A 13787-nucleotide genomic window follows, 5' to 3' on the forward strand; every position below is an offset into this window, starting at 1 on the left:
TTCCCAGGCCAGCTCCTCCATTGATTGATTCGACCTGAGCCTCAGCGTCCTGTTTCTGTCTGTTCCACAGGGACAGCATCAGCAATCAGCTCACCGTGTTTCTGAGGGGATTGCGCCCTGTAATGCATGTGGAGGGACCTAGCACCATGCCTGGCACACGGCTGTAGCTATCGCTTTACCGACAGAGAAGCTGGGGTCACAAGCAAACGAGCGACTTGCCCAAGCTGGTGGTTTTGTGGCCCAGGATGGCAGGGCCCAGCCTCTCCGATAGCCTGGGTGCCCAACTACTGGCCAATGAGGAAATCCACCTGCACTGGGGACCGCTATGGCTAGCTGTGTCCCTTCTAGAAGCAGCCACAGCGGCAAAAGTCTGAGTAGGGCCTCTGGTCTGGTGTAAAGGTGGGCTGGGCTGACCACAGTCACCACGGGCTGCTCAGTGGGGAGCCCTGGACAGCCGGGTCCGAGTGTCCCCCAGGGGCAGGGTTACCTCCACACGGGACGGTCTGACCCGTGTCGGCCTCGCCCCTCTGCTGAACAGAGCCCGCCCTTGGGAAACCTGGGATGAGGGAGCCTGATCACGTCTGGTTTTAGAGCTGCCACCTCTAGCTCCATCCTCCAGCCTGGCCCAGCGCACGTGGGGCCCCGTGAGCCCAGCAGATGCCCCCAGCAGACAAGCCCTGCTAAGAGCACAAGGCCTGCTCAGTCCCTGGCAGCACCGGGGGAAGCAGGCAGCAGCGTGGGGGGATTCGAGGCCGCACGTCTGGCCACGCGACTCCCAGGGCAGAGCTGTGCTGAGTGCGCCAGCTGCCCCTTGCTGGTCCTCCACGGCCTGGACGCCCATCGGTCCCCTTTTGTCTACTTTTCAAAGCAGAAGCCCTTCTGAGAGGGTTCTGGGAAGCAAGGCCAAGACTCCTGGGTTCTCATAAACCTTTTAATAGCAGTAAATGAAGGAAACATTTAACAGTGAGTCCCATGGTGAGGGTTCCTTTTCATTCAAGGATCTTCAACAACAGAAACGCCTCAGACTAAAATTCAGAGGGCTAAGTACACAAATTAATGACCATTTATTTCCAAAGGTGACTGCAGAAACCACTGTGGTACAATCAAAAGGTTTTACAAAACAGAGGAAACATGACAAAATGCCCCAAGAGGCAAGCAAACTGGTAGGGGCACAGAGCACCCAAGAACCAGCTTGGCGAAAAATACTCATCCTGCAGCTGTTTAAGGGGATCACAAAGACTGGTTCTAAAGGGAGCCACTGCGGGGGCGGGTGCCAGGGAGGGGTGTGCCCAGCGCATAGCAATCCCACCCTGGGAATGAGGAAGGACTGGGGTCGGGGCGACGACAGAAGCACTGCCAATGTCCCGGCAGAAAGCATTACAAGTCGGACTATCTTATTCTCTCTACCACAGCGACACCAATAGAAGGGAAGAATTCCTCCAAATACAATACAACACTGACACTGAAAGAAAGCAGGTTTCCAAAACAACAGCTCGGCTTGAAATGACTTTTTCTTGTTGTGCTTGTTTCGTGCCACGAGTAGCAAACCAGTGTACAACAACGTCACAAGAGCAGCAACAAGCGACTAGGTTTTCCTGAGCACAAGTGGCTCACTCTGTATACAGAAGAGGAAGGTTTGCTCCCTCTCCTGGACCCTACCCACCCCCCAGAGGGCGGGCCAGGGTGTGCAGGGAGGACACCCCTTCCCGGTAGTCCAAGGAACGTGCGAGGGCCTGTGGGACAGACATCCTCCCTTATGCCTGGCTCCCGATTTACCAAAACCAGCACCGGTGTCTTGTCTTGTAGGGGCCACACTGGCCCTTCTTCGCCCCTCGTCCGCCTCCCTATCTCCCCTTCAGACGACTCGGGATCAACACGTGCACATCCATGGCAGTCTGGTTTTGGCCAAGGGAGGGGGAGGAAGGGTCTTCTGCCAGCCTCGCCCCAACACCGGCACACAGAGACGTGCTGACAACCTGCTCTCCGTGGGCAGCTGTGCCCGCTCCACTAAACACTGAAGTATCAACGAATACGAACAGCAAAACCCCGATGGAGGCTGCAGCCGAAGGGACGATCTGAGAGCTGGACGTGAGGTACCAGATGGGGAAGGGCCCCGACGCCCCCACACATCCTGGCCACGCTGCAGGCAGCTTCTGTGAATGCTGACAAGTCCCAGGAGAGAGAAAGAAGGCTGACTTCGGGGGGACGGAAGCTGTGGCTTCCTCACAAGCTGACAGAGGAACACACCACTGGGCTTCCGGGAAGAAGACAGGCCAGAGCATCTTTGGTGTACAGAAGCAAATCCCATGGGGCATGGAGACGAGATGCGGGCCCACGAGCAGGCATGACCACCTGTTATTCTGAGCTGATGCCCCAAGTTGGGCAGCTGGACACACTGATCTCGCTGGGCCAATCCTTAGCCAAGGCTACCTGGGGGCTGGAGGGAACACTCCTTTCCCTTCCCCGGGCCATTTTAAAAGAAACTGTCCACTTCCACAAACACTCTCCCAGACACACACGGAGCTCTCACAGGCTGGCAAATAGCATATGGAAACTTGGCCAGGATGGCTGGGGAAGCTCCTTGGCACTGACAGGAAAGCACAGGGGACGTGCTGCTGGGCAGCCCGGGCCCACTGCTACAGGGGCCACCCTCCAAGGCAGGCCGCCGAGGGGGTGGCCAGGTAACCCCTCCGCATGGGCCTGGCCCAAGGAAAGAGCCAGGTAGAGACCAGTTCAGACGCCTGAAGCTCCCCAACACCTCAAACACAGGCCACGACTCCCTGTGGAACCTGCGGACGGGACTTGCTCTCTGTTCCTTCCCCCTACATGTTTCTGAGCCAACCTGGCCCCCAGAAGCCCTGCATCTCGCCTTCTCATCCCCCTCCCCTGGACAGGTGCACCTGCCTCTGGCCTGGCCAAGCCAGGCACATAGCTTCCACTTTCTTCTTTCCCTCTAAGCAGCAGAAAGGTGCCAGCCAGCGTAGCAAACTTCTAGAGGCACGCCAGTGCAAGGGAAGCTCGAACTGACTGGCACCCCGCACCAGGCCACGGAGACAGGGGGGAAGAGAGCCCCTTTCCTTTTGCAAAGAGGCCAAGGGGCACTGAGGTCTTGCCTCATCAGCCACGCCTACACGCAGCCAGAGGGCAGGGCGAACCCAGCCACTCAAGAGCTGCCTCTTCCGGAGGGCAACCCAGGGCTGAGAGGCACTAAGAAAAATTTGGCCAAACCCTCAAAGATGGCAGAAAAGGAAGGTTACGCATCTTGAGGAGCTCACAGGGAGCCAGAGCATTCGGTGTTCCCCCTTCCTGCAACCCCACACCCTGGAGACTGATGACCTCACTGCCAGCGTACCTCTGCAAAGGGATGGGCCCTGCCATGGTTGCTTCCCTGGGCCTCACCTTGCTAGGAGAGACTCTCTCCCATCCTGCTGCCTCCTGTAGGTCCACTTGCTAAAATCACAACCACCGAGTCACTGAAACTCAATCTAGGTCTGATACAGTCACACCTGAAATACTGAATGGGCCCAGGGCAACTGGGTTGCCTAGAGTGTGAGAGGAGACCTCCTCCTCCATCAGAGGAGGTCACAGAAATATCTTTTCTGTTATTAAGTAATCTATTCTTAGTAAGAGCCAACAAGGAGCCAGCAAATGGCACCACCTCCCTTCTTGAGGTCCATGTATGACTGAGGCTCCCTTGCAACCAAAGGTCTCCCTTTCAGAGCACTTGAACCTCCACCCATGGGGACCTGATTTTTTGGTACCTCCCTTTCAACCCAGATGTGGGCTTTCGGGGTGGGGAGCATGTGATGCTTTCGACGCTAAACAATTCAGCTCTGAGTCTGGCCGCAGTGATGACACCTGGCCCCAGGGAAACAGCACTGCAGGATCTGTATCTTCCCAAACCTAGGATGCCGATACATGCTGTAAAACCACGAAATGGATCGACAGGTGTCCCTCCAGAGACAGGCCCTAATGCAAGGATTCTCCGAACTCAAAACATCCAAAAGCAAATGGACAGACGAATACACAAAACCCCAAGAGCCGAAAAACCCAACTCTAGCTCGTCCTTCCCTGAAGCTGCCTTTAAAAAAGAGAGAACATTTAAGGGGCACTCAAAATTCAAATGTCATCTATTATCAACATTAAACTGAAAGCAAGCATATGATTCAAATCACAGTTTTCTCAAGTTACCGCTGCTGTTGACTAATTTCTATGCTCACTTCTGATTGGGATATGGGTCAGCTCTCAGCTCTCAAGCGGAATTTACCCAAGGTCCTGCCTAGCATTAGCTGTGGACATTTCAACCTTGTGCACTCTGGATATGCCATTGCAATAGTGGAATCTAGCCCCTGGGCTGGGTCGTGCCCCACACCTCCCACCTCTGGCAGCATCCTGGAGGGAGTGGCTGGTTGGCTGCTTGCTTTGAGTCATGGGACACCAGTGGGAAGAATCTGGCCAGCTCTCTTTTGGCCATGAGCTGGGAAATCCCTTGGCTCTCGGCTTGCGGCTGGTATAGAAACAAGGCCTCAGTCCCCTTATGGTGAGGGCTGTGCTGGAGACAAAAGGGGACCCCAGCATAAGCCTGGAGGTCCCTGGCAGTGGAGGAATGAAACGCGGCCCAATCTCATCACTTCGATGCCAAAAGAACTACTGCTTGTTGTTCCCTTTCTCCTCAACCAGATGTTGTTAAAGCAGCAACAAGCAGAGTGAGAGCCACTGACTACTGTCTCGCCATTTAAGGCCATGAGGAGCAGGGAGACAGTGGCAAAGGGAAGGAGGAAATGTGCGGCCCTCAGCACTACAGCGCAGGCTCCAGGACTACCGCCCAGGCTCCAGGACTACCGCCCAGGCGCCAGGACTACAGCCCAGGCGCCAGGACTACCGCCAGGCTCCAGCACTACAGCCCAGGCTCCAGCACTACCGCCCAGGCTCCAGGACTACCGGCCAGGCTCCCGGACTACCGGCCAGGCTCCCGGACTACCGGCCAGGCTCCAGGACTACAGCCCAGGCTCCAGCACTACCACCCATGCTCCAGGACTACCGTCCAGGCTCCAGCACTACCGCCCATGCTCCAGGACTACAGCCCAGGCTCCAGCACTACAGCCCAGGCTCCAGGAGCTGTCCTGGGGGAAGAGCCGGGGAAGGAAGAGTGGTGGAAGAAAGGGACAGAGAGGAAGGAAAAAGCAGCACACCAAACGTCCTCCTGCCCTCTCCCATGATATCATCAAGAACTGGGTGTCCTCCAAGTCAAGTCAGGACTTGTTTCCTCGTGGGCAGAAGGAAAAAAAAAATCCCCAAACAAAACAAAACAAAAAAACACAAGCACCTTCAGTCTATTTTCTTGGCTGGAAGCCGGAGCAAATCCAGCAGATATTTACACAAGGGCCCAGCCATGTATGAGAACAGGATGACCAGCTTCCCGTGGGTCATGGTCATGAGAGTCTGGTGTCCCGAGGCCCAGATGCGATACCAGGGGCCGTAGAATGGGTCTGAGATGGCCGGACACAGCATGTTGTTCAAATTCACTTCGGTGACCTGCAGGGACAAGGGAGGTAGAGTGAGCGTTCACCATCCTTAGGCTTTCTCTGGCTTCTGCCAGTTCAGCCGTGTCTACCTAATGGGGGCTAGACAAGGAGGGATTGACAAATCCCCACCTGTTCATAGTGGGATCTTTCTCCCCTAGGTTTTCTGAGTGGGTCAAGGCTAGAGCCCTTTGGAGGGGACGGGGGAGGCCGTCCAGTGGAAAAGCTGGTCGGTTTTGCTCAGTTTTGCCTTCCAGTTGGGCCCAGTGCCATTACCATGCCTAAGCATTTACTAGGTGCCTCGACCCAGAGGGGTGTCATGGGGTAAAGGCAGTGCGTGGCACGGCCCCTGCCTGCACCCAGGTGGGGTGATCGGTCTACCACGTGTGACCTCAAAGCAGACGGCGCTCGCCAGCTCTTGCCCACCACGGGATCTGAGGGGTGTACAGGATGGGGGCTGAGTTCTCGGAGAAGATTTCACGAGGGCAGTGACACCTGAATGGACTCATGAAGGATGGATGGGGCTCATGGCGAGGAATGGAGTGAACGCAGCCTTCCTTGTAGGAGGCACAGAGGTCAGACCGAGCACGGTATTGTGTGGTGACATGGGCACACTGAGTCCTCTGGGACTGACCTTCACACCCTCCCTAGAGCACGGGAAGCAGTCATGCTATTGGCAAGGAGCTCAAACCAGCCCCCGGGCCAACCAGAGCAGAGCAACACGACGGGATGGGGAAAACAAAATGACTGAGTGCTTCAACAAAGGCGCTGGTGACATCGGTTACACGCCCCAGTCCTGCGAGGTCCACGCGGCTAACGCTACATCAGTGCCGCTCGCACACAACACCCGGCATGCCGCTCCAGCCTCGAGCGCGGCCACGGCCCCTGCCTTCCAACGCCCTTCAAGCACGTTCTCCTTAAAGACAAGTCCTCACCACCTCTCAGGTTGGGGTTGCAGGCCTGTGCCGTGGCACAGAGGGTGGAGCGCGCACGGCGCTCGAGAATGAGGTGACTCAGCCAGAGCAGTGGCTAAGGCCGGGACCTGCACCTGGGTCTCCCGACCCCAGCCCCAGCCCCAAGCTCTTGCTACTCACTTCGCCACCACTAGACACACCGCCCACACACTCAGCAATCCTGGGCTCTGGATAACTACTGAACATTCCAGAATGCCACGGGGATCACCTGACACCACACTTTCACTGGACACACAGCTCAGGGCCCGGTAGTAGACCCAGAATGGACCCAAGGTCAGAAGCATCCCCCAGGCCCAGGGCCAGGGCTCGCATCCTGCCTCGCGTGGGGTCCACAGCAAACCACTTTCCAGTGCAGCTCTCTATCTCCGATCCGAGCGGCCGTGAGTGAAGGGCCTCCTTGCCTCCCCAGGGATGAAAGAAACAGTCATTACTGAAGGATTCAGAAAACTCTTTGGAGAGGCCAAGGCTGTGGATCGTAAATCAGCAGCCCAGACACAACACTCTGACAGCCTGGCCTTTGGCATCTTGTATTTTCAAAACAAAACAATACACCAGCGCCAACCAGGATTATCAAGATTTATGAAGAACGCCAAACAGAAGGGATAGAAGGGGACAGAACCAAACTTACCAGGCCCAGGATCTGCAAGACGCTGAAGTGATAAAAGAACATGAGGCCAGTCGAGAGAAGGGCCCAGCAGAAACTGCTGAGGGGCTCCGGGGTATAAGCACCTGGAGAAAAAGTGGAGACAGTGAGACAGCACGTTTGATGACCCACTTCTCCTCCCTTGTCCCACAAGGGTGCAGGCGCTGCGGCCACAGCTACCACCTGCTGTTTACCCCCTTCTGCTGCCCTGTGATGGCTGCTCAAGAGACAGCCCCAACCGATTAGCTGGGTACTCCTATCACCCCTTCCAAAGTCTGTTCTGCCACGTAATGTTGGGGCCATTACAAAGAGAGATTTTTTTTTTAACTGTTATTATAAAAGTAATACGGTTGGCCCTCTGTATCTGTAGGTTCCACATCCACGGGTTCCACTAACCGGATTGGTCCATGGTTAGTTGAACTTGTAGATGCGGAATCTGCGGATCCGGACAGCCGACTGTACCACACCATTTTCTATAAGGGGCTTGATCAGCCTCAGATTTTGGTACCCGCAGGGGTCCTGGAACCAGTCCCCTTCGGATACTGAGGGATGACTGCATGTGCTCACTAAAGGAGACTTAGAAAATGTTAAAAGGTAGAAATGAGATGGAGAAAACGAAGAAAAACACTCCCAGTGCTCTACTAGCTGAATGTGACCACTGCTAGCACGTAGGTGTGTCTCCTTGGTTGCTGTACGCCTTGGGAGTTTCTTTTCTTTCTTCTTTTGATTACTAATTGGAATCTTACTGTATATATAATTGTACAGCCTTCATTTCTAAATTTATTTTAATCATTCCGTCACGTTTCTAAAGAGAAACGTCACTGAGGAAGTGTGGCGTGGTCGTTGAGATGTCACACAGATTTGGTTTCAAACCTGGATTCTACCAGTTACTGGCTGTGTGTGACCCTGGAAAAGTTGTTTCAACTCTCTGAACCTCAGCTTACTTGTCTGTAAAATGGGGCTACTTCTGAGAGTTGCTGTGGGGAGTAAAGGAAAGAGTGTATTGAGAACTCTCAGTACGGGATCTGGTACAATCAAAGTGTTCAATGCATGTCAGGTACTGTCGTCACCGCATCGTTATTATCACTCAAGTAACTAAAGAATGTGCCATATCCAGTTGTTGGGCCATTTCCCAATCATTAGACAACTCTCTCCCCTTGGAACAGCAAGAATGATGTATTTTCCCTCTATCGTCACTCAGGAACTCCTATCCCAGTAGGCTTGGATGTGTTCTAGACCGTGCAGAGCAGGGGTGTGGCTTATAGGATGCTATGGGTGCATGCATCAATGGGGGTGCTCCGGAATGGAAGGAAACTGGGACCCTCCACCTCAAGCAAGTAGGCGGCAACAGGACATCCTGGAGTAGTGTTTTCCCAAGTCGGTCTTTCATAGATTCATCCATTCATTCACCACTTACTAGGCACCTATTATATTCCAAGCCCTGTGCCAAACTTTGGGGATAGGAACATAAAGAAGACGGGCTCCCTGCAGCCTCAGATGCACAATCTGGCGGAGGAGGCAGACAAGCTGCTCTGCTAACAATGAGAACCGGTATGATGGGTGTTATGACCCAGGTCATCATTATGATGGGAGGACAGAACTCAGCTTTGGGGGTGGGGAGGGAAGACTGATGATTTTTGGTGGAGGGGGCACCGAGCAGTCCTAAAGGACAAGTGGGACTAAAAGAGGGGCCTAGGCGTTCCAGAGCAGCAGCCTGCAGGAAGGCAGACATCCGTGGGAGCGAGCCAATTCACAGAACTATGGGGAAGAGTTGAGGCCACAGGGGACAGTGTGATGGGGCAGCGGGCAGGGATAGGACTCAGAGGTTGGCAGGGCTAGGCTGCTCCGAGCTGGGCCAGGTAGGACCTTAGGAGCCAGGCTGAGGGGCTTTGGGCTTCATCCTGTGCCACAGGGTCATGACCCTAGATGCCTCAAACCTCAGGCAGGCAGGTAACTGGGAGCAGGGGAGTGACCAGACAACAGGGATGCTGGAGACGGGCCAACTGGAAAGGCCAGGCCCCTTCTGAAGAGGTCAGCCACCACTCAGTTTTCACTTTTGCAAAAGAAGCCAGAAATGGGAACTTTCATATGGAATTTCCTGACTTTTCAACGTTGGCAAATAATTCAAATTGTTTTAAGAACGCTCAATGGACCACACAAAACATGTCTCCTTGGATGGCTTTCAGAAAGCGGCGGAGGGGTCTGAAGCGGGAAACTGATGTGATCAGACGTGTGCTTAAGAAAGATCACCCTGGCCAGGGTGTGGGGTGTGGGCTGGAGCAGAGAGAGTCGAGGTGGCGGACTGAGACGGAGACTGCTTCAGGAACCCGATGACAGAGGAGGACGGATAGCTTTGAAGATAACGGCGGTGGCCCTGGGTTCTAGCTGGGCATCACTGGGTGGATGGTGCCATTTACTGAGATGGAGAAGAGAGGAAAAGGCAGATTTGGGACAGAAGGTGGAGAAAGGAGGCCAATTTTAGACATGTTGAAGTTGAGGTGTCCGTGAAATATCCAAGTAGAATTGTCTCTTAGGTGGCTGCCTGCACTCTGGGAAATACAGCGTGACGGGTGACAGTCTGGGCACTGGAACCAGGAAAACACAGGTTCTCAAATCCTGGCTCTTGTCGCTTATCGACCTCAGGGCCTTGGGCAAAGCCTCAGTATCTCTTGAACTCAGTTTCACTCATCTGCAGAATGGGGTGCCGCCGCCTACTTCACAAGGTCAGCGGGTAGATAAGATCATTTAAGCCCTGATTGGAGTGCTATATCTGGGATCTAAGAAATGCTGATTATTTTCATTATTATATGAATCACAAACTCAGTGAAAAGGACGGGGCCAAGCGTCCATATATAGGTGTCATCAGCACAAGATAGTAACTGAAGTCACAGGAGCATATGCAGACCGAGTGAGGAAGAAGGCCAGAGGCAGAACCACAGGGGACACCACGGTGGGGAGTGTAGACGGAAGGAGACGGGTGAGATGGGGCTGACTGAAGCCCCCCTGGGTCTTCTGGGGGAGAAGCTCAGGCGTGCTCTGTGAACGAGAGGCAGGCTCACCGCACATCTGAGTCAGACGGCCCTTTGCAGGGATTGGACTCATCTGTCCACTTTGTAGATAGACAAACTGAGGCTGGGAGATGGGCAGTGCCACAGCCGAAGTCAATAGCAGAGCACTGGGCTCTCAGACACAATGCCAAAGGACTCGCTGCTCAATGCCCCCGCTGCCACTTGTCACAGACCTCCATCACACCACACTGTACCAGCTCTTTGTCTATCTACCCGTCTAGACGAGTGCCTCGGGTCGAGGACTGCGTGGGATTTGTTTCTGTGTTCCTAGCAGATATCTAGCACAGAACTTGGAATGTGCTTAAACTGTGTGCACTTTCCTGTCTGCTGGATGAGTGGGAATTGGGTACCATGTGGTCACCCTGACTGCTGGGGCCATAAAGGGGAAGAGGGCACCTGGAGGACTGACAGGTGCTTAGAGCCCTGAGCAGTTTTCCCCAGGTGTCCCTTCCCTCCAGCCTCTGCTTGGCTCCCCCTGGTGGCAGCTGGGCAGTAGTGACAGACCCCACGGGCCTGGTGGTGGCTGCAGGGGGGGAAAAAGGACCGGAGGGGGAAGTATCCTCAGCCAGACTTCAGCAGCCCTCCCCCACCCTCCCCTAAAGCCCCTGAACCCTGTCCTGCCCTATATATGGGGGGAAAGGAACACTCAGGCACTGCCAAGGGGCACATTTCTCAGCGCTCTCACGGCAACCTCAGGACCATTCATTCTGTGTTACATCACCCGACCCACGTCAAGATAATTAACTCTCTGAGGGAGGGGCCGTTTCTGAATCACCTCTTCACCTCCAGCACCGGATGCAAGGTAGGCACTCAAAAAATCATCACTGCTTGGGAAATGAACGGGACAAACTTTCTGGAGCATCTCTAAAACTATATATAACCCTTTGGCTCAACAATGCTACTTTGAGGACTACCGTCCAGTACCTCAAACACCCAACACATGGCCCTTATTTGCACAAAGATATTTACACCTGCACTACCTACTATATTGAAACACTGGAAACAAACCAATTGGGGAGATAAGTTAAGTAAACTCTGGTACCTCAGTATTATGCAACAGTCCACTGCCATTCAAATAACAGCCAGACAAACTATATACGCGTGTGGCAAAGTCCCTGGCTCGTGATGGCAAGTGTAAATGACAGAACACCAAACAGTACATCAGTGATGGAAAATACAGCTTAGCGGTTTAAGACAAAGGCCTTGGGGTCGGACAGCCTTGGGTTTGAGTCCTGGCTCTGCCACTGCCTAGAGGGGTGACCTTGGGCAAATTGTGCCACCCCTCTAAGCCCGTTTCCTGTAGCAACGTCTATCTCTCGGGGCTGCTGAGTGGAATGAGAGATATAAAAAAAGTAAACACAGCAGCTAGCCTGGCATACAGATGGCAGCTGCCATTTTTATCAGGGCAACCACAGCCATCCAAAATCTCATAGAAGACTGGAAGACGACAAGGAATCTCATAAAGAGGTGATCTTTTTCTATGAAGGGGGACTTTGACTGTGGTTTCCCCCGCCTTTTCACTGCTGTTGGTTCTTTTCATTGCAAAGGTGATCAAATATTCAATCTCTTTGAAAAAATAAAGAGAAAAAAGAAAGCACCATGAGAATAGATGACCCAGTCTACACAGATATATGCAAATTGTATGCAAAAGCACATCATTCTTTTTTTATATACCTGGATGTGGCCCTTGGGAAAATCTCAGTGAAAAACCAGTTTTCTTTTAAGAGAAAATAGAAACTTAAGCACTTTCAGAAAAATTAAACACATAAAACTTTTTTTTTTTTTTTACTTTAAGAAAAAAAATAAATGTGACATTTTCTGCTAGCATCTTCTACCCCAGGAGGATAGAAGCATTTCAGCTCTAAAGGTAGGGGGAAACCGAGATAATAGCTTTTTCTGAAATTGATTTCTGCCAGAAGGAAGTTTTATGAGTGCTGGGAGAGACATCAACTGTGCCACCAGCAGCCAAGACCGATCCCCAGAAGCCTCTCCCAAGGGCCCTTTCTCTCATCCTCTAATCCCACCCGGGAAGGGCTTACACCAAGGAGATGAGACTGGGCAGGACGGCATCCTATTCTCCAATCTTCTTCCTGCTCCCTTCAACTCATTCACTTTTACATATTACCCATTCATTCAACACCGACTGGCTGCACGCTGGGCAGACTCCATGCTAGACAGTGGGGATACGGAGGCTAAGACAGGCCCTGGCCCTTCAGAACTACCCTGCAGCTTACCTGTGAGCAATGAGATGGTGTGATAAGGTAAGCGCGCTAAGCAATGGAGACACTGAGGAAGGGGAGCTGAAGAACATGACAGTTTGGGTGAGTTTTGAAGAACGAGAAGGAGATGGGAGCAGGAGCTTAAAGGAAGGAAAGGACATTCCGGGCAGCAGGGTACAGCCTGGGAAAAGGTGTGGAGGCATGAAACAGCATGCCATTTGCATGTAATCCCAAGCAGGTCTGTGTAACTGGAGCATCAAGTGGGAGGGGACACGTGCCAAGAGATGAAGCTGGAGAGACCGGCTCAGGTCATGAAGAGCCTTGTCGGCCGTACCCGGGCCCTTGGCCTTTATCCTCTTCACAACGAGAAGCCATTGAGAGGTTTGAAACAGGGGAGTGCAAGGTCAGGTTTCTGTTTCAGCTAGCTCGACTGCTCTGGCAGCAGCGTGGGTGATGGACAGAAGAGGGATATGGTTGAAGACCAGTTCAGATGCTGCTGCAGAAATGGATGACTTGGCAACTCGTAGGACACAGAGGAGGCACCTAGGGTGACTCCCAGGTCTATGAGTTCAGTGACTGAGGGGAGTCGATTCAGGGGAGAGGAGAGTTCAGGTTGGGGGTGTGCCGACACTGAATGCCTATAGGATACCCACACGGACGTCTCCAATAGGCTGTGCAAGTCCAGGTCTAGAGCTCAGAAGAGGGAGATGTCCCAGAAACAGAGCTTGGGGTATGGATAAGATCAACACGGAAGAGTCCACAGAGTGAGATGAAAGGACCAAGGACAGAGCCTGGAAAACAGCAATAGTTGCCAGGAGAAAGAAGATCCATGAGAAGACAGGATTGAAGACAGGTTAAAGACTGCCACGAGCCACACGTGGCAATTTACATTTAAATGGGTTAAGATGAAATAAAATTAGAAATCTGGTTCCTCAGTAGCCCATCACATTTCAAGCGCTCGACAGCCACACACAGCTAGTGGCTACCATATTGGAGAGGGAGGAGAAAGAACATTCCCATCATCACGGAAAACTCCACTGGGAACACGCTTCTTTGTAGAGGTACAGTAAAGACAAATACTTCCACTGGGTTTGGCAACATGCTGGTCACTGGTGATCTTTTTTTTTTTTTTTTTGGCTATATGTGGGCCTCTCACTGTTGTGGCCTCTCCCTTTGCGGAGCACAGGCTCCGGACGCGCAGGCTCAGCGGCCACGGCTCACGGGCCCAGCCGCTCTGCGGCATGTGGGACCTTCCCAGACCGGGGCACGAACCCGTGTCCCCTGCATCGGCAGGCGGACGCTCAACCACTGAGCCACCAGGGAAGCCCCGCTGGTGATCTTTGCTGTAGCGGTTTCAGGAA

The 13787-nt window shown here is 53.3% G+C and overlaps 1 protein-coding gene across 8 annotated transcripts in view; it reads right to left on the bottom strand.

The window, feature by feature from the left end:
* Positions 1-913: 913 nt before the first annotated feature.
* TMEM164 (transmembrane protein 164) overlaps positions 914-13787 on the bottom strand; it is a 168027-nt gene continuing 155153 nt past the window's right edge. For all 8 annotated transcript variants that reach the window (XM_059049829.2, XM_059049842.2, XM_067023366.1 and 5 more), the window contains 2 exons: positions 7125-7225; positions 914-5535 (listed from right to left, as the gene is read on the bottom strand). In XM_059049829.2, the coding sequence (XP_058905812.1) occupies positions 5329-5535; positions 7125-7225 (308 nt within the window). In that variant the 3' untranslated portion in view covers positions 914-5328. The remainder of the gene's footprint in view (positions 5536-7124; positions 7226-13787) is intronic.

This window comes from Kogia breviceps, chromosome X (assembly GCF_026419965.1).
Source record: "Kogia breviceps isolate mKogBre1 chromosome X, mKogBre1 haplotype 1, whole genome shotgun sequence".
In the NCBI taxonomy this organism is placed as follows: Eukaryota; Metazoa; Chordata; class Mammalia; order Artiodactyla; family Physeteridae; genus Kogia; species Kogia breviceps.